The sequence below is a fragment of the Phytophthora sojae genome (genome assembly GCF_000149755.1).
Source record: "Phytophthora sojae unplaced genomic scaffold PHYSOscaffold_14, whole genome shotgun sequence".
Lineage (NCBI taxonomy): Eukaryota > Oomycota > Peronosporomycetes > Peronosporales > Peronosporaceae > Phytophthora > Phytophthora sojae.
In genome coordinates this window covers 351,349-376,566 of record NW_009258128.1, presented here as the reverse complement: position 1 = coordinate 376,566, position 25,218 = coordinate 351,349, and the positions used below count along the sequence as shown (strand labels likewise).

At 49.0% G+C, this 25,218-nt stretch overlaps 12 protein-coding genes across 12 annotated transcripts; 8 read left to right on the top strand and 4 right to left on the bottom strand.

Moving 5' to 3' along the window:
* Positions 1–625: 625 nt before the first annotated feature.
* On the top strand, positions 626–1,039 carry PHYSODRAFT_443973 (hypothetical protein; the record flags this gene model as incomplete). Its single annotated transcript, XM_009539778.1, has 2 exons — positions 626–876; positions 919–1,039. Coding segments are annotated over 2 exons (372 nt in total), but the record flags the coding sequence as incomplete, so codon positions are not given.
* Positions 1,040–1,078: 39 nt separating this feature from the next.
* Positions 1,079–1,684, top strand: PHYSODRAFT_384460 (hypothetical protein; the record flags this gene model as incomplete). The annotated part of the gene is made up of 1 exon (XM_009539777.1): positions 1,079–1,684. A coding segment is annotated over one exon (606 nt), but the record flags the coding sequence as incomplete, so codon positions are not given.
* A 62-nt stretch (positions 1,685–1,746) lies between these two features.
* Positions 1,747–2,638, bottom strand: PHYSODRAFT_246545 (hypothetical protein; the record flags this gene model as incomplete). Its single annotated transcript, XM_009539776.1, has 3 exons — positions 1,747–1,990; positions 2,066–2,258; positions 2,362–2,638. The coding sequence occupies 3 exons, from the start codon at positions 2,636–2,638 to the stop codon at positions 1,747–1,749; spliced, it is 714 nt and encodes a 237-aa protein (XP_009538071.1).
* Positions 2,639–4,006: 1,368 nt separating this feature from the next.
* On the top strand, positions 4,007–4,506 carry PHYSODRAFT_532391 (hypothetical protein; the record flags this gene model as incomplete). Its single annotated transcript, XM_009539775.1, has 3 exons — positions 4,007–4,146; positions 4,213–4,294; positions 4,366–4,506. Coding segments are annotated over 3 exons (363 nt in total), but the record flags the coding sequence as incomplete, so codon positions are not given.
* Positions 4,507–7,021: 2,515 nt separating this feature from the next.
* PHYSODRAFT_289093 (hypothetical protein) lies at positions 7,022–8,576 on the top strand. The gene has a single exon (XM_009539774.1). The coding sequence runs from the start codon at positions 7,332–7,334 to the stop codon at positions 8,550–8,552; it is 1,221 nt and encodes a 406-aa protein (XP_009538069.1). The 5' UTR covers positions 7,022–7,331; the 3' UTR covers positions 8,553–8,576.
* A 274-nt stretch (positions 8,577–8,850) lies between these two features.
* PHYSODRAFT_532246 (hypothetical protein) lies at positions 8,851–9,063 on the top strand (the record flags this gene model as incomplete). The annotated part of the gene is made up of 1 exon (XM_009539773.1): positions 8,851–9,063. One exon carries the CDS (start codon positions 8,851–8,853, stop codon positions 9,061–9,063), a length of 213 nt encoding a protein of 70 aa, XP_009538068.1.
* A 607-nt stretch (positions 9,064–9,670) lies between these two features.
* Positions 9,671–11,023, top strand: PHYSODRAFT_532010 (hypothetical protein; the record flags this gene model as incomplete). The annotated part of the gene is made up of 1 exon (XM_009539772.1): positions 9,671–11,023. The coding sequence occupies one exon, from the start codon at positions 9,671–9,673 to the stop codon at positions 11,021–11,023; it is 1,353 nt and encodes a 450-aa protein (XP_009538067.1).
* A 3,877-nt stretch (positions 11,024–14,900) lies between these two features.
* On the bottom strand, positions 14,901–16,902 carry PHYSODRAFT_307200 (hypothetical protein; the record flags this gene model as incomplete). The annotated part of the gene is made up of 3 exons (XM_009539771.1): positions 14,901–15,028; positions 15,227–16,606; positions 16,650–16,902. 3 exons carry the CDS (start codon positions 16,900–16,902, stop codon positions 14,901–14,903), a joined length of 1,761 nt encoding a protein of 586 aa, XP_009538066.1.
* A 1,856-nt stretch (positions 16,903–18,758) lies between these two features.
* On the bottom strand, positions 18,759–19,262 carry PHYSODRAFT_531212 (hypothetical protein; the record flags this gene model as incomplete). Its single annotated transcript, XM_009539770.1, has 3 exons — positions 18,759–18,902; positions 18,977–19,058; positions 19,123–19,262. Coding segments are annotated over 3 exons (366 nt in total), but the record flags the coding sequence as incomplete, so codon positions are not given.
* Positions 19,263–19,492: 230 nt separating this feature from the next.
* PHYSODRAFT_411776 (hypothetical protein) lies at positions 19,493–19,767 on the top strand (the record flags this gene model as incomplete). The annotated part of the gene is made up of 2 exons (XM_009539769.1): positions 19,493–19,617; positions 19,689–19,767. Coding segments are annotated over 2 exons (204 nt in total), but the record flags the coding sequence as incomplete, so codon positions are not given.
* A 1,027-nt stretch (positions 19,768–20,794) lies between these two features.
* PHYSODRAFT_289089 (hypothetical protein) lies at positions 20,795–22,807 on the bottom strand (the record flags this gene model as incomplete). The annotated part of the gene is made up of 1 exon (XM_009539768.1): positions 20,795–22,807. The coding sequence occupies one exon, from the start codon at positions 22,805–22,807 to the stop codon at positions 20,795–20,797; it is 2,013 nt and encodes a 670-aa protein (XP_009538063.1).
* A 451-nt stretch (positions 22,808–23,258) lies between these two features.
* PHYSODRAFT_341459 (hypothetical protein) lies at positions 23,259–24,401 on the top strand (the record flags this gene model as incomplete). Its single annotated transcript, XM_009539767.1, has 1 exon — positions 23,259–24,401. The coding sequence occupies one exon, from the start codon at positions 23,259–23,261 to the stop codon at positions 24,399–24,401; it is 1,143 nt and encodes a 380-aa protein (XP_009538062.1).
* Between the last annotated feature and the right edge of the window lie 817 nt (positions 24,402–25,218).

The following is a 25,218-nucleotide window of genomic DNA, read 5'->3' as shown; positions in this document are numbered from 1 at the left end:
GTAGTGAAGAGGACGCACTGTTGGCTGCGAGGCGAGTTGGGGAATGAGCTGGCGATCGATGGCTTAGCACGTCGCCGCGTTGTCAAACTGGGGGATTGCGTTGCGCTGTTAGCGCGGCTCGTCATTCTGGTGGTGCGGTCCGAAAAATCGCCGTTGGACACGCGAACCGGAGTGAGACGGGCTCAACGCTGCTGGCGCCTAAGTCAGGCAGCACCAAGCCTGTCCAGGAAAATCAAGCTGGCGCTGTCTGACCTCGCTGTAGCTTATCCGCAGAGGCTTCAAGCTGGCAGGCAATGGTGATGCCGCAACCGGGTGTTGGGGTCCGTGACTTTGTCGAAAGCAAATCGCAAAGATTGAGCCGGGCTCGCTCGCGAACGGTAATAATAGTGCGCAGTTCAGAACGAAACGAAAATATGATAAAAATCTGAGAAAATCTGATATTTTTTCGTTCTCTCGATTGCGTCTCATTGTCTGAGGACGACAACTTTCGTAAGAGCTTGTTGTGACGAAACGGAATCAGAGGCGGAGCCAGTGTGAAATCTATAGTCTAGCCATAACGATGGACTCCAACAGCGACAGCGACAGCGACGATGATGTACTCGCTTACCGCCAGGCGGCGAAGGAGATGCTGGACACATCACGCGTGAAGAGACTACATGGAGACTGGGAGGCGGCATCCAGGCTGCGCCACAGCGTGTTGCTACTGCTATCGGAGGCTTCGCCACGATACTCTATACCCCGTGTCCGATTCGACATCAACAACGTCACGGACGACACCTGCCAGCTATTCTACCGCTTCACCCAACACCATCTACGCCGTTTACAAGCTTCATTTCAGCTGCCGGACGTCATTCGCACGGGCGCGAGCTCTCGTACGTGTTGTAGAGGTCTCGAAGGACTCTACATCACCCTACACAGACTTTGCTACCCAACGCGATGGATGGAGATGTCAGGTATTTACGGCCGGTGGCCCAGCGCTCTAAGTAGTATTTTCTACTTTGTGATCGATTTTATTAGCGAGAGATGCAGCAGGTTGCTCAAGGGGAATTTAGATTATGTGAGCTCTAGATTGCATGAGTTTAGCCAAGCTATCTACGACCAAGGCGCTGAGTTGGACCGTATTTGGGGGTTCGTGGACGGAACCGTTAGGGGTATTTGCAGGCCAGGAGGGGCTCGGGGGCAGCAAAGTGTGTATAGTGGTCACAAACGCAAGCATGCGCTCAAGTTCCAGACCGTCGTTACTCCAGACGGCATGATCTTCCACCTACACGGGCCGGCTGAAGGCCGAAGACACGACATCCTACTGCTGCGAGAGTCCGGACTGGAGGAACGAGTCCGCCGCGACGGGAGATTTCAAGGCTACTTTGTCCACGGGGACCAAGCGTACGGCCGTACCGATGTGTTTGTATCTCCTTTTAAAGGATCAAGTTTAACACCAGCTCAAGCTGCAATAAACGCCTCCACGTCGAAGGTCAGGACGTCCGTGGAATGGCCGTACGGCCAGGTTGTCAACTACTGGGCTGGTGTCGACTGCAAGAGAAAAATGTGCTTGGGAGAAGTTCCTGTAGCAAAGCTGTACAAAACAGCAGTGGTTCTGACCAATTGTATCACTATTCTTCGTGGAGGGAACAATAACAGCAGATATTTTGGCGTGGAGCCTCCGTCGCTAGAAAGCTACTTCTCCGTTTAACAGCACAATATACATGCATTTTAGATTCACTTGTTACTAATAGCTGAAGCTAATAGTTATAAAATGGACTCGGTCTGAGCAGCTTGCTGCTGGATCTGCTCGCGTAGCAGGTCTTGCTGACGTTGTTGCTGCTCGAGTTCTTCTCGACGAAGTTGCAGCTCTTCTCGGTGAAGTTCGACCTTTTCCGCTTCCAGTTTCCTACGCTCGATAGCTTCTTCAAGCTCCTGGTCAATCAACGTGGAGAGACGACGGCGCTTAGGATGGCCTGAATCTTTACCAGCGGCCAGCCTCTCCGAAACCCTGTTCATACAATTACATAAAAGCATTCAAAATTAGACGAAATACATTGCAGTCAACACAACATTACGAGACTACCTTTTTTCTGCTGCCTGCATGAGGAGATGACCTGCAGTCTCCAGCTCCTGCGTTTTAGAGGTCGATTTTGCCTTATTTTCCTGCTGTTCAGCCACGGCTGCGTTCTTGAGCTGCTGAAGTTGCTCAAGGATGTCATCGTTCTCTGTGTGCACCTCGCTGGTGCCGCTAGCGGCTTCGTTTCGCGTCTTCCGCACTGCATACTTCCGTAGGAGAAGACTGGTGCGGTCCCTGCACGCTCGAAAGGTAAAAGCTTCTGACAGAGTAGCTTAGTCGGTTAGCCACTCCCTTCCACACACCTGTTACTGTTTTACGGTCAGCAGCAAATGGAGGCGTGGCGAGGACTTCAGCTAACAGAGCCTTGTCGCTGGTAGCGTTGAAGCGGGAGCGCTGCTCCGGCTCGTCAACCTCCTCAAAGCTCTTTTCCTCGGAGCTATCCTCAACATCATCGGGCGCAGCAGCCTGTTGCTGAGACTCAGGGCCTTGCACTGGTGACAGGGGAGGGTCGTCTGGGCCAAGCTGAAGCGACGCAGTGGAGCCCAAGGTGAGTATCTCGCCGGAGCTGTCGCTCTCCATTGTCTCTGATATGGCTGGCAAGGAGGGAGTTCTGAAGTGATTTGATTCGTTGTGTTGTGATTAGCTTAAGCGCCCTTTTGGAAATTCGGTACGAAATATTGGGATGAAGTTTTTTTTCGTCCTGAAAGACGTTTTGGTCCTGTAGCTTAAGCGCTCTAATGTCCGTGCACCCATTAGCAGTCGCGATAATACGGAGATGGCTACATAGTCAGCAAACGGATACATGCAGTGTGTTGGGCAAAGACAAGGTGCCACAGTAACCCTGACAAATATTCGCGGACCAGCGACAGCTTCGTGATCACACGGCTTACAGATCTCTTGGGGCGGGGCCAAGCTTCCTGGCGAAGACTGCAGCGCCAATAACCAGACTGTGAACGAATGTGGAAGCATATCACCAACTTCATAGGGATTTTCTCGTACCTATTCTGGCAACCCGCGTTCTTCGTGTTCATGTTCTATCTTACCTTTTTGTATTCACTTTGGATGATTGCCTGGAGCAACTTGGAGACCCACTAATGTTGTGTAGCACCGATTGGACTGCGCCAGTTTGAAGGCGCACCTGCACTCAACGCAGTGTCGACCCTCTATCGGGTGTATCCGGTATTTGGAGCTCATTGATGAGCTTTACTGTGCTCCTCTAGCCCTGCCAACCAGGCAAGTTTTTCACGTTGCCTTTGTCGCTTTCCGGCTTCGACGAATCTCGGCCGCTTGATTGCAGAACACCCACGATTTTTTGCTCTTTGCCCACTGTGGATGCCCAAGGGCTTCTCCGTGGTCCACCCCAACATTTTTTATCAAGCAGACACCTGTATATTAGGCTAGGAACCAAGGACTCATTTCGAGAAGTAACAATACGCCGGCATGCTTAATGCCATCCTCCTATATAAAAACAACGATAAATTCCCTCCCGTCAAATCTGTAAAAACTGTCATAAAACACACGGTGTGTTGCATAAAGTACACAAGAAAGCATATAAAGTACACAAAACCAGATGGTATACAAAGATGAAGTCATTTGATTGAATCTGATTGGCTGGTTTGCTCATGTTAAGCTTTGCTTGACTTCGTCTTCCGGCTTTTTGTGTCTGCCGGCTTTGTAAGTCGTTGTCTGTACCTAACACGGTAATTTCTCCTTCTCTGTGTAGCACCGTTTGCTGCGCCCAACGATAGTAGCTCGGTGAAGAACCTATTGCTGATCATTTAGCGAGATTGCCCCTACGAACGGGTCGACTTATCCTTTTCAAAATTTCATATTTTTTATGGGATTGATCCTGGCAGTCGTGATGGAGGTATGATTGATATGAAACGCAAAGGGCTATGGCAACCACTTACAAACGCCTCACTACTCAATTTGGGCTCTATCTGGATCATGGTTGCATCGGGTGATATCGACTTCGAGGGTGTTACCACATTCGCGAACAACTCTGGCGCGGGTTTTCGCTACGTCATTTCTCTCAAGGACAACAAATTTAACTTCTCAATGGAGGATCGCTCGAGCAAGAAACAATGGTACGATCAAAGTAAAACGAACGTGTTTCTGCGACCACTGAAGCATTGTCCACTGGCAATTTGTAGGTTCAAGGGTGGCATGGATAAAGCAGACTTTGTGACGCCGGATAATGCGATCAGTGGTGCATCTGAAGCTGACTATCTGAAGGTAAATCGCTGAACGTCTAAGCTAACTTCTCTTCTTGCTTTAGCTAAAACATTGGAGAAATGTTGTTGTAGTGCTTCCACGATGCGTTATCTTGCGCTCTGGATGGCTCCAACGATTCTCAGTGCAAGTTGAATATGCTGAGTGGTGGCGTTTTACAAGTTGAACTTGTGCTCAAGCTTCGCGTGCTTTATTCGATGTGGGACGCACAGTATAAATTCGCGCTAGACCCTGTTGACGTGGAGCGAATTGACATTTTGGAGTCCAAACTGCGTGACCAGCAGGATGAGCTGAAAAAGATTGCAGTTCTAGAGGCAAAGGTACAGGAGCTCCAAAGCAGCCACGCGGCGGCTAATACTTTCGTGGAGCTGAAGGCCACCGAGACATGCCCGAACACTACCACAGTGCACTGGACCACACCTGAATCACACGCGCTCGTCAGCGTCAACGAAAACGATGGAGTCTTGACACTTCGTCGTTCGGGCCTGTACATCGTTTCTCCGGTTGTGAATTGTGTGCAAGTGCCCTGCAACGACGACGCTGATAGTAGTGTTGAAGAAGAAGAAGAAGAAGACGAAGAAGAAGACGAAGAGGAGTGGGAGGAGGAGGACGGGAGCGTGTGCGTACTAAAAAACGGGAAATGCATTCAAGCGGCTTACTTGACCGAAGAGTGCAACCTCGTGTCACCGAAGACGGTTGCGCGTTTTCAAGAGGGGGACAAACTGACAATTACCACCAATTATGATATTGAGGGCACCTCGACGTTGTGCATTGTCCGTCTTGGCGACTAATGTGAAACCAAGCTAGACGAGCTCACAGTGCGAGGTGCAGATCCATATAATAAACTTTTTCCTGCAAGCGTTTCTATTGTATCATGCATTCTGTATAAAAGATGAATCCAAAAAGCTCAAAGAGCAAAATACCATATTAATTATTACAACTTTGTTGGCATGCATACGGCAACACGACTAGAAACATCAATACTTTGACAAAAATTTGGCTAACATGCTCGAAAATAAACGATTTTATTAATGAAATTGGCTATTTCTCTGTCTTCCATTTCTCTGCCTTCCCGTGCCCGGTAAACTTTGAAGCCAATTACTCTCATGTAGCTTCCTCCTCCTTCTTCTCGTTACCACTTTGGCATCTCCCGCGTTGGCCCCGTTCAGACTGACAGTTGGGCGGGGTCAACGCGATACAGGTGAATCTTAAACTGTGCTGACCTTAACGATATTCCTACTCGCACGGATAGTTCCAGCGTGGCTTTCCTGGCACTGGTTACAGTGAGCGTGTGGTCCATGCAGGGAGATTGGGCATATACTGAATCAGCTCGAAGGCAAATACGAACGGTATACTTAACCCTTTAGCTACGAGCTTTCTAGTAGATTAACTCTATTTTGTGTACCGCCCTGAGGCTCAGCACTTTTCAGTTTACAAATTACGCACCGCAATGTAGTCCCCAATCGACGCGTTCGGAAGGGAAGGGAATTCTCCCGCGTCAAGTCATCTTTTTTCAGTTGCATGCTTTGCCTTTGTAAAGCGTGAGCGTTTAGTTTCAGTGTAGAAAACCAAGTATAGGATTATGGTTCGACCCTATCATTAACGCTTCGTCGTAACGTGCTCGAACCACACGGCCAGGTGTTCGTTTTCGAGCTTGAGGGAATAGATGTATGTAGCTGTCGGGGAACCCCACGAGGTGGGAAACGAAGTGAATCCTTTAAGTTCGTAATCGCGCGGTCGTCCGGTCATTGGGCTTCAGGGAAGAACTGCAATGAAAAATAACGGTGAGATCAATCTACATACTTCCATCTCATCCGAAGCGATCAATCGAGGCTGGCTCACTAACTTTCATCGCATTTAGGATTGATCCTTGCAGGTATGATGGAGGTAAGACGTGATGGGAGGTAAGATTAGTACGAAGCAGGAGTTGTTCTGGCGTCTTACAACCCAATTTGCAGCGACCAGAATCATGATTCTATCGGACGATATCGAGTTCGCAGGTATTACGGCCTTCCCCAACGGCTCAGGCACGACGATCTATCGCTACGTCATTGCTCTCAAGGGCAAGAAATTGAGCTTCTCAATGGAGGATCGCTCGAGCAAGAAACAATGGTACTACCACGTCGAATCCGTCGGTTTTTCCTCTCCAAATTGATGGACTAATGGTCCACTGATGCTTTGCAGGTTTAAGGGTGGCATCGATAAAGCGGACTCTGTGACGACAGACAACACGATCAGTGGTGCATCTGCAGTCGACTATCTGGAGGTAAAGTGCTGATGTTTTACTAAACACGTTTTTGTTTTTGACTGACTTTCCTTTGGAATTTATTTGCTGTAGTGCTTCCACAAAGCGTTGTCTTGCTCTTTGGGGAGCTCCAACGAGTCTCAGCGCAAGTTGCGTATGCTGAGTGGTGACGTCCTGGAAGTCGAGCTTGTGCTCAAACTTCGCGTGCTTTGTTCGAGCTGGGATGCAACGTTTCAATTTCAGCTAGACCCTGTTTCTCTGGAGCGGATAGACGTTTTAGAGTCAAAATTGCGCGACCAGCAGGACGAGATCGCTGAATTGAAGACGATGGCACAAGAGCAAGAAGAACAGTAGTGGTTCATGGAACATTACGCCGGCAGTTTTTTTCCTTACCGTAATTTACCACCGAGAACATTCCTGAAACCTTCTTTCGGGACAGCAGCGATTTCAACGACGACCCCTCTCGACCACTTGAGAGCGACAGCCACGTCTTTTCGATATGAGGGTAGTTTTAGAACCTCTAAACCGGTCAGATCTAATAGACGTTGATTTGACGACGCCCACTTTATAGCGAGAGCCACGTCTTTTGGACCTTAGGGCGTTTCGGGACCGCTCGTTCAAACCACATTGATAAAACCAATAGAACATTACGCCGGCAGATTTTACTAGTAGTTCGGACCAGCGCGACGTGGCGTCTCATCATTGGTTGAAAATCTATGTCACACACCTTCATGTTCGCTTAAGTACGCCAGAAATTCTACCTCCTCATTCCAGAATCTGCCGGCTCGAGGAAAGATGGTGAAGCTCTTCTGCGCGATCGTTGGCGTGGCGGGCAGCGCGTTCTCGGTGCGAGTGGATGAGAGCGACACGGTGGACGACTTGAAGGACGCGATCAAGGCGAAGAAGACGAACAAGCTGAAGGACATCGATGCAGGTGACCTGCAGCTCTTCCTGGCGAAGAAAGACGAGGGCCGCGGCGCGTGGCTGCCAGACGACGACCAAGCTGCGCTGGATCTGGAGGACGGAAAGATTCATGAGGACATTCAAGCGTTGATCGATGGAGAGAAGATGAAGGCTACGTGGACAATTGAGGACGTGTTGACAGCTAACAATATGACCAAACGGAAAGGGCGCGCTCCAAAGTCGAGACAAATCCACGTGTTGGTGGTGGTTCCGGAGCAAGAACACGCACAAACTGGATTGTGGCTTGTCACTGGATCCGTTGAAAACGCGTTGATCATGAAAGGAATTCGCTGCAAACTGTACTGGATGGCGACGTTACGCATTGGATACTACGATCCTACGCGCTGCATCGGCAACAAGAATGTCGCGTTTTGGTATGAAGACAAGAAATTGTGTTTTCATGTTTTATTCGAGACAAGTACGTGCTTCTATATGCTGTCGCTGCATCGTAATACTGCTTCATTGAGGGCTAACTCTGTTTCTTTTATAGAAGATGCTGCTTTGCTGTTCGAAACTGACTTAAGGACTGGGCCACAAACGCTGGGCTCTCCGTTAACTAACCAGGTTGTTGAGACGCGTGTTGCACCAGCTAACGCTGTGTCTACTGATCTCCAGCGCGTCTTCTACTGCGACTACGTTCCAGACGATTCGGAATCTCCTCAAAACACAGTTTCATCGATATCGTTGACCTCAAGCGTTTCGAATCTGGACTCATCGACTGACGAGTTTCGTTTTCAGCGGATTGAGGACGACAAGTTCTTCCTACCGTACGGCAAGGCAGAAAGCTGCCATTTGGTGTCGAGAAAGCAAAGCAGAGACCACAAACGGGAATTCGCCAAGTACGATCGCGACTCAAACAACAGGCTTGCGCTTTCTCGCGAAATGCATGGTTGGTTCGACGGTATGAGCATTGAGGTTCCCATCGTCAACATGCTACCCGGATCTGTTGAAGAGAATCAATCCATTGGCAACAGACGCAAGGTACTGTGTGAGCGCGTAGTTCTGGTGTGTGTAAGTTTACTGACATTTGCGTGTAGGTCGAGGTCTTCGTGAAGGTTCTGGATGCTCAGTGCACAGATCGCGTTTTCAGTCGTTTGAAAGGAGGATCAACCACGACGAACGATCCGCTCATGATGAAGACGTTTGTTCACGTGGAGGATCCAGAAACATTTTGTTTGTGCATGAGGTGGAAGCACGACGATAATGCGGAGCGTTGGAGAAGCTTTTGGGATATGACTCCTGCGGTCGATTGAATGGAATAATGTGGCTTCCGAGTTAAATACTTCGAAGTAGTATTTGATTTCTTGACATACTTTGATCCTGATAAATATAAAGTTAGTAATATACAAAGATGGCGTACTCTCCTGAGCAATACCAAGCTAGCAAGGAACGAATCAAAGCAGCGCAGAAGCGCTACTACCAGCGCACACGCGAAGCCCGTTTATCTTATCAAAAAGACAACGATGACAAGAACAGAGACCAGATTCGAGCTCGCAAGCGTAAACCCAAAACCGAACTTATTGATGGTGAAGTCGAACTTAATAATGAAACCGAACTTAATTAATTAATTTTTTTTCCTCGGATAAAATGTCGCCTATGATATAAAGTCAATCCTGATACAAGACCCAATATTATAAAGTCGTTTTTTCGGAGAATAATATAGCCACCGATATATAGCAATGTTCGCATACGAGCTTGAAGGTCTTAAGAGATTAAATATTGACCCAATCCGATGGGGTAGCAGCTACCGTATTAAGGTACGTGGCAAGACGGGGCGCATGGTATACATTAGCAACATTTCCCACCCCATCAACCAAAAATTGGTAGCGAAGCAGTACAAGATCAGTCTAGGCAAGCTCCAAAAGAATTTGGCTGTTGATTTCAAGGAAGACAGTAAGTACCGCTTCTACCAAGGCAAACACATGGAGTCGCACCTATATGAGGGAATCCAGCCTGCTGACTTCTACGACAAGCTTGAGAACGTGCTTGCAACCCAGAAGTCTGCCTTCAAGGTCAACATCGCTCTTGGATACAAGCTTGTCAGCAGAACTGATGACAGCGAGACTCGCTACTTCCACCCGAATATTAGCAACACGTCTGTATTTAGCACTCCTGTAGCTATCAACAGCAAGGCTGATATTCGTAAGAAGGTGATCTCGGAGATTCGCTCCATGGAGTTGGCTGACAAGCTCAACTACCCCAGCTCCGGGTACATGGTGAAGGGGATTACTGGCTTCAAAATCTATATCTACCAACGCGACCATGCTCTGGGTGATGGCGAGGCTGTCATTCCTAAGGCGATTCGTGATAACAAGCACGTCATCAACTTCCCCAAGACGAACAACAAGTGTGACTTCCACTGCATTGCTTTTCACAAGCAGGAGGGAGCCAAGAAGGATCCTCGCAGAATCCAGGCTCTGGTGAAACAAGCCTTCAAGCAGTACTGTTCGTACAAAGAGATCACCTACACTCTGGGTCTGTTCCGCAATTTCAAGCCTATCGACATTCTCCAATTCGATGGGCTTGAGGAGTGCTTCAAGCTGAACATCAACGTCTTCAACATGGATGTTGAGACGGGCAAGGTTGAATGCATTCGCTGCTCGGACAAGGACTATGATTCGATCAACATCCTGTCGCACGAGAATCACGCTCTCTACATCACGAACGTTGATATGCTCCAGCAGAAGTACCAATGCTCTACGCGTGAGATGGTGTTTGTTAGCTCTGATAAGCTACGCAACCACACTAAGAACCAATGCGAACTCGTGAACATCGAATCGTTCCCAGCTCAGCCAACCATCTACCAACCCGCTCCGAACAGCATTCGTTCCATGCTGACTAAGTACTCCATCAAGGATGCTGACCATTACATCGATCACTTCGTTGTCTATGATTTTGAGGCTATCCTCAAGCCTACGGGTGTCAAAATCGGAGAGAATACTATCTTCACAAACGAACACATTCCTGTGTCTGTTTCCGTGGCCGACAGCTTGACTGAGGAGGTGCGATGCTTTGTCAGCGATGACCCGAAGGAGTTGCTCAAGGATATGTTCCAGTACATCAAGGAAGTTGCGGCTAAGATTCAGCAGTACAACGTCTCGAAGTACGAGTCTTTGCTCCGCAAAATCATCAACGTCCATGGTTTGACTGACGCTGAGGTTCCTGGTCTAGACTTGGGTAAGACGTACAAGATGGATGATGTCAATGCTTGGATTCAGAACGAGGAGTTTGCTTGTTTCTTCGATTTCCACAGCAAGCTCACATTCGGTAAGAAGCGCTCGGATTATGGCAAGCTGAAGCAGTGCATTGGTCAGGTACCAGTATTCGGATTCAACTCTGGACGCTACGACATCAACCTTATCAAGGCGGACCTGTTTGCAGTCATCGGTACTGACAACATCACATCAGTCATCAAGAACCCTAGCTACATGTGCATCGCCACGTCAGACATGAAAATGCTTGACATTAGCAACTGTTCCGGCAGGCACCAGCTATGCAAAGTACTTGTCGACATATCTCGGTGAGTGCAAGTGTGATGACAAGATTCGATGCGTCTGTGGCCTAGGAAAAGGCATCTTCCCGTACGAGTACATTACTTCATTTGACGTACTCAGTCAGCCGGAAGTCCCTCCTAAGTCGGCGTTCGACAGTGCTCTTCGTAGCACTAGCATCAGCGATGAGGACTATGTGCGGGTACAGTTCGTCTGGGAACACTATGACATGAAGTCAATCAAGGATCTACTCATTTGGTACAACATCCTCGATGTAGTACCCTTCATCAAGGCCATCAAATCCCAGCGAGAACTATTCAAACGTTTCGAACTTGATATTTTCACTGATGGTGTGTCGCTACCTGGTCTCTCTGAGAAAGTCATGTATCAGACGTGCTTCAACAACCTCCAGCAACCAAATAAGGAGCCTGCTGAAGCGTTTGACTTTCCCGCTAGTTGCTTAAGTGGATATAAGACCCAGGATGCTGATGCCGATCGTGAATTCAATATGACGCTAGAACACCTCAACGACTTGCTAGAGCGACAAAATTACCTGTGTGGGCTATGCTACAAGCAACTCACAGCTAATACTGCCTCGGCTGACCGAATCAATAACAAGCTCGGACACATCGATGGTAATATCTTGATCAGCTGTGTGGGATGCAACGTTGCTCGCAAGAACATGCCGCTAAAGGGCTTCCGCCACAAGAAGCTACTTGAATTCAACTCAGACAGGTTGGTGTACAGTATCGATAGAAAGGAGAAGGACATCTACACCAAGATGAAGGCGAACATTGCTGGTGGTCCTTCTATCATCTTGAACAGATACGCGAAACGCAACGAGACCAAGATTCGAGGGGGTAGGCTCTGCAAAAAGATCATCGGCTACGATGCTAATGCTCTGTATTTGTGGGCTCTTGGTAATGAGATGCCATGTGGACGGTTGACTACCATCGAAGCATACACAGGGATCGTCGATGATATTGTAAATGACAAGATCTTTGGCTTCCTCAAGTGTGATATCCGTACACCAGAGCACCTCAAACCCTACTTCAGTGAAATGACCCCAATTTTCAAGAACACCCTTATCGACTGCAGCGATCGGAGTGTCATCGGTCAGCACATGTTCGAGTACAACGAGGAGCGCAAGCAAAGCCGAGCAAAGCCGGCTCGCAAACTCATCGGGAGCTACTTTGGTGAGAAGATCCTCATTTATGCACCGCTACTCAAATGGTAGATTTCTCATGGTATGGAGATCACCAAGACTTACAGCTTCATCAAGGCTAGCTCTCACAAGGCATTTGCACCATTCATGGAAGCCGTATCGAGTGCGCGACGAGAGGGCGATGAAAATGTTAAATCCATCTGTAAGATCATTATTGAGAAGGTATCTGACTCTGATATGGATGATTTAGTCCAAGAGTTGAAAAAAATCATTACGAACCCTAAATAATTTGATGCGCTCATTATCGATAGATTCATGAATGAATCGACAACCAATCCTAAGATTCATTTGGTTCTAGACTTGTTGACTAAGCTGAAAACGCTTAGTGAGGGTAGCAATAGTAAGGCTATGATTGCTGAGATGATGAAACTGGTTGGTAATAGTGCGTTTGGTCGATCTGGCATGGACATGAGCAAGCACAAGGAGGTCAGGTATGAGTCGGACGATAAGGCAATCAAGGTCAAGATTGAGCACTTCACCTTCCATGGAATGGAAGAGCTGAATGATTCATGTGAATTCACTATGAAGAAGCGAAAGCTCAACAATAAGAACCCAATTCATCTATCGACTGCAATCTATCAGCTCGCTGAGCTCCGTATGTTGCAATTGTACTATGATTGCATTGACTTCTACTTCGACCGTTCGGAATTCCAGTACCAAGAAATGGACACAGACTCGGCTTATATTGCGTTCAGCTGTGAGAAGCCATTCATTGAGTGTATCAAGCCCGAGCTTGGTGAGCATTTTCAGCAGCATAAGTACGAGTGGTTCCCACGTGATTATAGCGAAGAGATGGCTCAGTTTGATCGCCGAACGCCAGGTTTGTTCAAGGATGAGTGGTCTGGTGATGCTATGGTATCATTGTCCTCTAAGAACTACATTTGCTACCTACCAGACGAATCTTACAAGGTCAAGGTTTCAGCAAAGGGAGTCCAGCAGAGTGGTGGCCGTAATGGCGACGTCCTCAACCCAGATGGCTTTGAATCAGTTGTTCGCGATCGCATCACGCTACAGGGCACCAACAAGGGGTTTAGACTCAGTGAGGAGAGTAAGTCAATCATTACGTATACCCAGACTAAAACAGCTCTAAACTACTATTATGACAAGCGTCGTGTACTTGCGGATGGTATCACCACCGAACCGCTCGACATATAAGCAACTACCTGGCAGGGGATTTTTTTGTTTTATAACCATATAGAGCGATGGATCAGCTGTTGTCCAAAATATACTATGACCCCAAAACGGGCTATGTTGGTGCCCAAGCCTTGTACCAGAAGGCTAAAGAACTGGAGCCGAAGATTACGATGAAAATCGTCAAGGAATACTCAAACCAGAGCGATATTCAGCGATTTCAGGAGCAGAAGAAGCGATACGATGGGTTCAAAATCGCATCGACTAACCCCAATTCGTGGCAGATGGACTTGGCGTTTTGGGAGAAAAGACCAATCTTGACTGCGATCAACATCAACTCTCGCCTAGGCTACGCAAAACTACTAACCAACAAAACTGGCCCGACCGTACTAGCAGCAATTAGGGTTTTGTCCGCCTCCATAAGGTTGACATTCTCACAACCGATAATGGTTCAGAATTCATGAACCAACAGGCTCAGAAATTATTCAAAACTAAGAAAATTGACCATTTCAACAATGAGCCTGGAGATCACGCCAAAATGGGTAAAATTGAACGCTTCAATAGAACTCTGAAGCAGCGCCTTGTCAAAATCGAACCAAAGCGACTAACCCAGAAGCTCATAGCTGCTGTTATTGAGAACTCACGCCCATCGGACGATTGGTATGACCCCCAACAAAGCTAAAGGTAAGGTAATTGAATTTGAACTAGTCCACAACCAGGCTGAAGCCGAGAGGATTGAAAACGAGTTCGAGGTCGGTGAAAAGGTTTTGTATCGACTAAAAAAGAAAACATTTGATAAAGAAGCAGCAAGATGGTCTTCTAAAACTACCCTCATATCGAAAAGACGTGGCTGTCGCTCTCAAGTGGTCAAGAGGGGTCGTCGTTGAAATCGCTGCTGTCCCGAAAGAAGGTTTCAGGAATGTTCTCGGTGGTAAATTACGGTAAGGAAAAAAACTGCCGGCGTAATGTTCCATGACCCACTACTAAGAACAGCTAATGGATTTGCAGAGTATCGAGGCGACGGCGAATCCTGTCGTAGAGCTTGAATCTACTCGAACGGACTTCAGCAGTAACGCATTGATCTGGACCTCACCCGTGGAACCAAACGGGCTCGTCACCTGCTATGGCGATGGAGTGTTGACATTCCGTCGTTCGGGCATTTACAATGTCTGCCCGATTGTGAAATGTGCGCCTCTGCACAGCGGTAACGACATGGACAACGAAGACCAAAATGCCCGCCTGCTGAAAAATGGAGAGTGCCTCCAAGTGGATTTCTTGGTTGAAGCGTGCAGCCTGAGGACTACTGCTCGTTTCCAAAAGGGCGACGAACTGACGGTCACCACCACATACAAGATTACGGGCACCTCAACGTTGTTCATTGCCCGTCTGGGGGACTAATACTGCGGTCTAGTGCATCGGTGAAACCAAGCTTCGTGGACATATTCATTATTTTCATGGAGTTGCTGCTATGGTTGTCTTAAATTCCATTCCATTACAAAAAAAGTGAATAAAGCAACAAAAATATACCTGAAGGGATTCTTAAACATGCAATACTTAAGTAAATGGTTGGGTTTCATAGCGCTTGGCACTGCATTCGAGTATTCTGTAAGCCAACATCTGACTACGTAATCGAAGCATAAAGTGAATCATCATCGAATACAGAAATGTCTGGAAAGAAATCCCTGGAATCCGTATGTGAGTATTAGGCGCACAAGCTACACTTACAAAAGCTAACCAAATGTACATTGACGACCTCCACATCAGTAACCTTCTCGGGACAAAATAACACCTCGCGTCGAGCCGTAGCTATGAAATCCGGCGTGAATATAAACGAACAACGCTCGAACAGGAACAGCAGCACTTCGAACTTGTCTTCTGACCACCACGACATATTATCCTGGTCAGGAAATATTCTGGTAGGTGTCTCGCCAGCCAATAGACAGTCCGCAGATTGCCGCCGTGCACGGCATTTTCAAAGACTTTGGCAGTACAGACGTCGGATCGAACGGTGTGCATCCACTTTAAAGCATCCAAATGGCCGTCTCGAGCAGCCCATGCCACTGCGTTTATCGTGCACGCAGCTGCCGTATTCAAGTGAAGCCAACGAGCCACTTGTAGCTGTCCGTGACCTGCAGTTGCATCAATGACCGCATCAGTGCACCCGCTTCGTCGAGTCTCATACAGCCACTTTACGATGTTTAGGTGGCCAGATTTCGCAGCCAACGCCATGGGATTGCGAGCCCGAGTCACGTCAGGCAAGTACCCGGGAACCGAAGACGAATCCAATGGGAACAAAAACTGCAAAATCTCCAAATGCCCATGCGTGGCAGCGCCTTCAAAGACAAAGTCGATTGATCCGGGGGGATCCTGCTTGGCGTATGTCGTGTGACTGAGAAGCCACTTCACGGACTGCAAGTTCCCCTTACACGCTGCATGGTATACAGCTCGACCAGAAACATCTGAAATTCCTTGACTGTACAAATACCCCAACACCCCCACAGAGCTTAGCTCTGCAGCTTTCATCATGAGTTCGTCGTGCTCCTGGCTCTTTCCGTAAACATATCGCCCAGTCGGGTGCTCCACCAACCACGTAAGCATAGGAAGGTCCCCTCGTGTGCAAGCTTCCACAATAGCCCTCCGCCACTTCGATGTCCACGCGTTATCATCAATCGGAGGCGGATCGAAGACGGCAGCGATCCCCTGCATCAAGTCTAAATGCCCCTCTAACCGAGCCAAAGCCCATATCGCATACGACGCTGCGTCTCGGTTGTCGTGGAAATACTCGCGATCCAGCATGAGTTTAATTCCACTCGGAACGGGACATCGGTTCGTGAACTCCACCTCCCAGTCGTGAGGGGACATCAGTCTGGCTGCCAACTCCACCTCGCCAGTCTGCAAGGCAGCCTCGATGATCTTGGCCTTCTCGTCGCCATTCTCCGTGTCAATTTCGTGTAACCCTTGTGTGAACATCCACCACGCAACGCTCGAGTGCTCCCCTTGCACAGCGTACAGCATGGCGTGCCCTCCCCAGGTGACGGCGTTGCCGGATCCAGTAGCCCACCTCCAGTCTGGTGGCATCTGAGGAACGCATTCCGTCCAGCAATCACCATCCCCTGAGACTTGATACCGCAGCACATGGGGTATTCTTCCCCGGCGTCGTGCTCGAACAGAAACTGCAGCACCGAAAGGTGCCCATTTATCGCGGCCGCTACGACCACGTTGACCGGCACCAGGCAACGGGAAAAGTGGGTAAAAAGCCACTCCACCGCCGCTAAATCACCGCGTTCAGCGGCAACTTCTAACGCTTCGGCGAACTCCCAGCGGTAATAACTTGGATCCGACCGTAGATAATTACAGAGGGACCACCCCCTAGCTCGAGTTTGGCCAGGGGTGCAGCTGCTCTCCCAGATCCAGTCGAGCAGTTCAATGGCACAGGCGACAGAGTCGGCGCCGGGCCGAGGAATTGGGAGACAATGGGGGCGAGGTGGTAGAGCGGCTCGAGAGGCGGCAAACGCCGCAGCACGGACCGCACGACTTGGAGCTCGCAAGTCGGCATTCCGTGGAGGGTGGGGTGGGGGGCCAAAATAATATTTTGGGATTTTAATAGTGGTATACGGATACAATAAATATACAGTATACCTATATGGGTCTTATTGTAGTATATATATACAGTCCCAAAAAATGAGCATCAATATTTTGCAGTTTCTCGAATTCAAGGCCTCAATGTACCTTGAAGTATTAACACGCAATGCCCCTAACAGACCGCATGCTCACTACGGAGGGGGTCTTGAAGGAGTAATGCTATCATTCTCAAAATTGACATAAGTGTTCACATAGGTCTCATTAGAAGATTGACATAGTTTCGGCATCAAAGGCCGTAAAGCAGAGCTACAATGCTGTTGTAAGTGCGATATATGCGCTTGACGTTACCGCGCACGGCGTCGTCTCCCAGAGACGTCTTTTTCGGCGAGCTCGTTCTCAAATGCTAAGCCAACAATACAAATGCGCCCGATGGGATTCATTTTGTTATAATAGCAAAGTCTTATTGTGGTTTTCAAATATTTTGCCGCCCGATTTGATGTGTTGCCGCCCGATTAACATTTTGCCGCCCGATTTGATGTGTTATCTCGGAGTCCGATTTATATAAAATGGAGCTCCTACATGATCGGTTAGTCCAATTTAGCTATATCTGACCTGAGTTGGTAGCATAAGGATCAGAGGGGAGGCATTCCAAGTTGGCCATACCTCCCCACCTCTCATGACGCAGTAGAACTGCAAGACATTGGGGACAATAGTACACTGTATATAGCCACTTCATAGCACTATGGCCAGCTAAACGCCTGTGTGATCATCTACGGCCGCTGCAACCTCGATCTGAGAGGGCCCCAGACATATTTTCGCGGCGGTCCCTGCAAAAAGCGGCATTTCTGGCCCCTGCTTCGCAACTCGCAGCCCCCAGACACAAATCGGGCCAGATATAGTTTGCTTCCCTCAGCCCGATATATCGGATCTTGGACTACCCGATTTGCCAAAACGGATGAAAGCCACAATACATCAAATAGCACTATTGAGGGCTAATAAACTACCGGATTAAGTAGCATTTTCAAATTCCGTTTAAAAGGGCCAATATTGGCGGTTTGTTACAGGCACTTTGTGTTAAAACTAAAATAATAGAAAGAACCTTCGGGGTTGAATTTCATTGAAAGCAAGAAGTAACCCGAAGTATTGACTGTGGTGCGTGAATAGAACTGCAAAGTGACACGACATACTTTCACTCGGGCAGCAGCAACACTAGTCCGCCAGGCGGAAAATGTGCAGCTTCGAGGCGCCAGCAAGCTTGCGGTTACAGGTGATGATCAGCTCGTCCCCCTGTTCAAACCGCCCAAAATGGCTCAGTGACGCAACGCAGCACTCTTCATTGAAGTAGTCGACTTGAATGCATTCGCCGTTCTTCAGCAGACAAGCACATCCTTCTTCACTGTCGTCGTCATCGTAGTCATCATCGTCGTCGTCGTCGTAATTATCGTCGTCGTCCTCGCTGTCTCCAGATTCCTCAAGTGTATCGTCAGTCCACTCCCCGTCTTCGATCTCGTTGCGCTTCACGGTCGCTCCAACGATATATATGCCGGGGCTAACAATTATCAGCTCGCCATTAAGGCCGCTGACACAAAAAGAGCAGGAGGCGTATTCCGTGGCAGAACCGTTCGATCCTGGCATAGTCCAGCACAGTTTGATACTGTCGGGGTACGTGGCCAAAGCCACGAACTCAGCGACAGAATTGGTCATCACTAGCTTCTTCCGCTCGTCTTGTTGCCCAAAAAGTGCGCATTTGTCAAAGGCATCCTGCAGATCGCGCAGCTTTGACTCCAGAATGTCGATGCGTTCCATGGAGACGGGGGCCAGCTGAAACGTGTACTTGGCCTCCCACGTCGAACGGAGGACGCGGAGGGTAAGCACAAACTCCAGTTCCAGATCACCACTTTCCAGAATTCTTAACTTGCGCTGAGAGTCTTTGCCGTCGTCGCCGGGGGCGCAAGAGAGCGCTTCTTTGAAGCACTACAGAAAATATGATTGATAAAATATATGAGGCGCAAATATCAAAATGAAAATACAGCAGATCAACAACGTACCTGGAAATAATCGGCAGCTGTCGCACCAGTGATCACGTTGTCAGCCGTCACATAGTCCGTCACTTCCAAGCCGCCCTTAAACCTGTAAGAAGAACAGTTCATACCTGGCGTACTCGAATAGGAAGCTCACATTTACCGTACTGTACCATTGTTTCTTGCTCGATCGATCCTCCACAGAAAAGTTCATCTTGCTGTCCTTGAGCGCAATGCTGTAGCGATAAGTTGCGGCCGAATCCGTGCCGAACGCCGTAACACCATCAAACTCGATATCACAAGAATCAACCATGGTTTAAACCGGACAAGAAGGTGAGCTGTGGACTACCAATTGCTTTGTGAGAAAAACTTTAAACGGTGGCTACGGCCACGAAGTCTAAATGTATCAATCGTGATCCCGGCATACCCTCAGATTGATTGTTTTCAACAAGATGGAAGTGGATTGATCATACCCAACTGCCGTATTTTTCATTTTGGAATTTTGTCTTCTTCCCTCGAGGCGCAATGACCGCCCCACCCCGAGACTACGAACTTAAGGGGTTCACCTCGTTCCATTCCTCCCCGACAGCTACCCACAACTATGCCCTCAAATTCAAGAACGGACATCTCAGCGTGTGGCTAGAGGATGTTGCAACGAAATGGCAATGGTAAGGGTCCATGATTCTCCTGTTATATTTTTCGCCACTAAAAGGAAAAAATCGCAATGCTATATACGCAGGCGAAGCAATCTTTTGAAAAAAGAAGACTTCGTGACACCGGAAAATTCTATCCCGAACGCGTCAATTGATGATTATATCGCGGTGTGTAGCTTGTGAACTTTCCGGGCGTCAGGATAAGCATTTATCCATCTTAATCTTGTCTTTCAGGTGATTCAATATACACTCAGTTATTCTTCTTCGGGGCTCAACGCGTCGCACAAGCTCGCTGCCTCTGAAGACGGGAATGTTAACGCTGGAACTATCGATGCGGTTATTGGGTGTGGAGGAGTGTTGGTGAGCTCCGCGAACTACAAGATCGACCTCTATCGCGTCGGAAGTCACCCAGTTGTCAACCTGGACGGATCAGATGTGGTGGATCTTTGTCAAAGTGACGAAGAAGAGAAGAAGGAAGGGGTAAAGCTCGCGAAACCCGACCCAAAAGGCTGCTCTCAGCCGTTCTTGGAAGTGGAAGCAAAGCACCATGTTGAGCCAGGCTGCTCAATCATCTGCTGGAATGAGGTGGAGAATGAGAACTTTGACGTCTCGGGCCACGAGGGCGTTGTCTGCGGAAACGGACTCATTTGTGTGCGCGTTCCTGGTCTGTATGAGATCACGGTGCTGGTGAACCACGAGTCATTGTATGGAGAAGAAGAGATTGAGGTTCTGAAGGGAATGATAACTCGACGTGAAGGTCTCAAGACGTGCAGGCCGGAGATGAGTCAACTACGCTCAGTGTTGTCGCTCGTATCGAGCAGAATGAGCTGCTGTCGGTCAGGTGCGAGAAAATGCTAAAGGGGACGTCGTACCTGTACGCTGCTAGAATCGGAGCGTAACTCGATGCGTACATGTTCCACGTCGGATTCGGGCTCAGATGAGCTACACAATATGGATGACTTTCAAGTAATTAGCTCTAAGTATATATTTTCAGTAAAAAAAAACAGAAAAAAGATAGCTTTTCAAGAATGAATTCATCTCATTCACCAAAATGCTAAATACGACTGCATGAGATACTGATCAGTATTCTACGTAAAAAAATCATCAAGCAAATAATATCAATGTCCAGTGCTCGATGGGAAAATATATTTAGTCGAGGTGCTCTCTATCTGATAGGCTAGAAATCCTTCATTTACCCCCACCTGACTTTGAACTTGGCGGAATAAGTCGCCAATAACTTCGCGCTCACATCGGCACCAGCTCCTTCCTTCAGTATAGCGGAGACTTGCCCTGGCGTTTTCTTTTCAAGAACCCACTTGCTGAGCAGAGCGGTTTGCAGCGTTGCAGCGACCTTCGCCGTACCCGGGTCCTTCTTTGCCGCGAACAGCATATTCGATACAGCTACATCGCCAAAAGCCGATTTAAGCGTATCGATCATCAACGCTTTCTTGACGGGGGCTTTGTCGTTGAACGCATTCAAGTACTTGAGCCAAACGTTAAAGACCGGGTTCGTCAGAATGCCGTCCACGGACTCCTTAAGCTCGAGGTAGCCGAAGAGTTTATCTGGCAATTTCTTGTCCGCCAGCCAATACTGCACCAGTTCATCCTCCAATTTCGTAGCCAGAGTCTTGGTGCTCGGGGCCTCCTTCGCCTTTAGGAGCATATTCGTCAACGTAACGTCATTATAGCCCCGAGCTAATCCACTAATCATCGTTTGTTCCTTGCCGGGGTTCGCCGTGTTGTACTTCTCCAAGAACTTCGTATAGAAACTCCACAACGGACTTTCGAAGACATTTTCCCCAACCGTTTCAAGTTTGAGGTTGATGAACACATCGTCCGGCTTGTTGAGAACAACCGTCCAGCCCTTGAACAGCTCGTCCTCCACGCGCTTAGCAATTGCTTGCGTATTCGGGACCTTCTCCGCCGCAATGACCATGTTTGCAATGCGAGAGTCGTCGACGTATTGCGCGCGAAAAACCTGGATTGCTGTAACTTGTTCGTTGATTTCTTTGTTGAGGTTGAAGTTCTCCGTGTACTTGAGCCAATTCGTGAGCTGCGGGTTGGTCAGAAGGTCGTCTCCTGCCTTGTCGAGTTGCAATAGCGTGAAGGCTTCCTCGGGTGATTTATCGGCGCTCAGCCAGTTCTTGAACTGCTCAGCCTGTAGCTTGGCAGCAGTAGATTCCGTGCTCGGTACCTTCCTCGCCACTACTAGTATCGGGGTGAGCTCTTCGTCATCGAAATGGGTCATCAACTTCGCCAGGACCGTCGTCTTCTCGTCGGGGTTCTCCTTGTTGTAATAGTTGATGTACTTCATCCAAGTGTTGAACTGTGGACTGGCGAGAAGGTCGTCGCCTGCCCTGTCAAGCGATAGCAACGTGAACGTATCGTCGGGGGTCCTTCCCTTCTTCAGCCAGAGCTGGACCTGCTCCGCTTCCAGTCTCTTCGCCGTGCTTTGCGTTGCCGGGGACTTCCTCGCAGCTGCAAGAATCTGTGATACGCCACTATCCCCATAGTGTTTCGTCATCGTCGCGATCAAAGTCGTTTGGGCTTTGGGGTTCTCCTTGTTCGACAGCTTCATATAGTTGGTCCACGCTGACAGCAGCGGGCTGGACAGGATGTCGTCCCCTGCCTTGTTGAGCTTGAACACCAGGAACATATCGTCGGGAGTCTTCTTAGCCGCCAGCCAAGTGCGCATCTGCTCAGTCTCCAACTTCGTCGCGATGCTCTCCGTTTTCGAGGATTTCTTCGCTGCGGCGATCATACCCGACAGAACCTCGTCGCTGTATCGAGACACCAGCGTCTTGAGCATAACGGCGGAAGCTTCCGAGTCGGTCTGCGCGACCGAGCGCGTGTATGCGGCCCAGACAGGGAAGTCGGTGTTATCGAATAGCTGCGTCCCTGTCTTGTCAAGTCGTAGCCGAGTGAAGACCGTCTCCGGAGGCTTTTTAGCATCCGCCCACTTCAAAAGCTTTTTCAAACCGGGCTTAGGCTTTAACAGATTCGCGAGTTTCTCGAATCCAGGCACCGAACTGAAGTTGATTCCCCGCTCTTCGTCCTCTTTGCCCGCAGGATTGCCAGGGCGTAAAAGCCGCTTTACGGGAATGTCGTGCTGCTCCGCGGACAAAACGGTCTTAACGTTAGGAGGAGCATGTGTGGCTGCTACAAGAGTAAGCGCGGCAAACAGCACGACGCACTGAAGCCGCATGCTGGTGGACACTTGAGTGGTAACGAGCAGATAACAAACTGAAGAGAGCTTACAGTATACCTAGACAACAAGCCCATCCAGTGCGATAGAGTAACCAGGACTTGCACGAAACCGATCCCGTTTCCCATCATTATTATCTCGCATACAAAGTTTGCGAGCGGCAGTTTGAGAAATTGCTGTGAAGGGCAATCCAGGGGATCCGCTAAGGAGGGCCCTCGTAATAGAGTCGACATTTGGGAACCAGCCGATTGTGACAAACGCACATTTGGGTCATTCGTAATAGGTACATGTACAAAAACGAGAGCTCGGTTCATAAAGCACTCTCCCACCTCTCATGCGTGTCCACCGCGCCTTCTTCGCCTGGGCAGCAAGGGCAGGGAGTGTCTGCCCAGGCGAAGGTTTTCGCTCAAGAAGAGCTCGACGGCGCGCATGAGGCTGCAGTCACCAAGGCATGGCTCAGCAATCGCGCCAGCAAGGCCCTGCGCGCGAAGTGGAAAGCGCTAACGCCAGAAGAGAGAGAGAGAGCTTCTTGCAGAGCACTGCTGACGACACGTTCCCTCTGGAAGAAGCGCCCAACGGGGTACTAGACGAGCGCCAAGATGGCGCTCGTTACCCACATCGAGCCCGCGCTGCTATCACTTCGACTGACTCGCGCGTTGGTAGAACCTGCGACGCCCCAGTTCAAGCGCCCGAGTCGGCGGCCGACCAGGCTCTGGCCAAGCTTCTACGACAGCGCAATCAGCTCTGTGGCTCTGTGGCGCGAGCCGCGATGTCGGCAGAGCTGGCTGCTATGGCGATGGCTGTTCGGAAGCGTGATGCCGATGGTGTTGCTGAGTCTGCTGCCGCGGTTATTGTGTGCTTGGGTGCGCAAGTGGCTGGCAGCTTCTCGGCAGGAGCACGAGACAAATTACTCGTGCTGATGCGGGATACGGCGGCTCATGTATCTGCCACGAGATCGTATAATTTGTTGCATAGTGACTCTGAAGCGATGGAAGCTCGTGAAATGACGCGAGACTCGGCTCGAGAGGCCGTGGCAACGTTGCGCGACTTTACAACCGACAACAGCGGCGTCAACCCAAGATTTAAGGAGGCTGTGGACAACCAAATGCCGTTCAATCCCCGATATGCTAGGTATTTGGGACCCCTTGCTTGGCAGAGCCAGCTTGACTCCGGTGGCAACGCTGTGCCGGTAAATGGATCGGATTCTTCCTGTACTGGTGATTTGGGAGCAGAACCTGAGCTGGATGAAGAAGCTGCCTCCTCGCTGCATTCTGCATATGAACCAGACCTGCCGGTCCCGGTCCCTAATTCTGACGGAGCGATAGCTGATCCCGCCCTCTCGATGGCCGTCATGAGCGACAAGACCGCTAATACTACGCCATCTTCGGCGCATGTGAACTCATCGCCTCGCCCTCAACTTCCTCGCAGCGGCCCAAGCTCAAAAAAGCGAACCTGTGACTACGTGTCCTCTACTGCTCATGCGACCGGTATCCTTCGGGTCGAAGGAAATATCGTGGCTTCAGTCAAGAAAAAGCCGAGGGCTTGTGTACATCCGCACACTATTACTTCGGATGAAGTCCGTCAGCTAGGTTAACTTACACGTAACCTGTAGTGAGAAAGTTAACACGGAAACCATGCTACACTTCTGATGTTTTGATAGGCTTATTTATTAATTTTACTAATAAGTAATGCATCAGCAGTGTTACAAAGGCATAAATTGCATAAGTGCATCATACCGAAGTGGTACATATTTGTATATTGCAGAAGTGTAACCCTTCTGCAAGGTGCATTTCTGTTACACTTTTGCAACACGCGCAAGTGAAACACTTCTGCATCTAAAATATAAACGACATCTACCTGCATGTTTAAAAGTGAAACATACGAGAAAGGTACTTATGCGTTGGCGCTTACATGCTTGCGCACTAGAACCCTTATAAAAGTTTAAAGTACAAGGTATGGTGCAAATCTGCAAATTGCATATCTGTGAAACTTCTGTATGGTACAGTGGTACAACCTCGATTGTAGTACATACTGCCCTGAACGTTGTGGGTGTGCTTGTACACGTTAGGTAGACTTTATAGAATACGTGTTAAAGTTAAAACGGGTGTCTGTTAGCGTATCCCCAAGTGCGTGGATGTGCGTGAGACGTTTGGTAGGGCCCGGCCAGACTTGCGTCGACTCTGAAGCTGTCCTGTTGGTAGGCAGTGGTGACATGAACAAGCCCATTACTTGGGAATATCCCGCCATTCGTGATTGCGTGGAGATAAAAGCTTGGTTGGCTTGAACTGGTAATGAGATGGCTCGTCATCCCTCGCAGAAAACTTGGTGCTGGTGCTGGTGCTGGATTGTTTTGGTCAACTCTTTCTGCAAGCGTGGGATCTCGTGCTGTACCACTTGCCCCATGGTTGGCA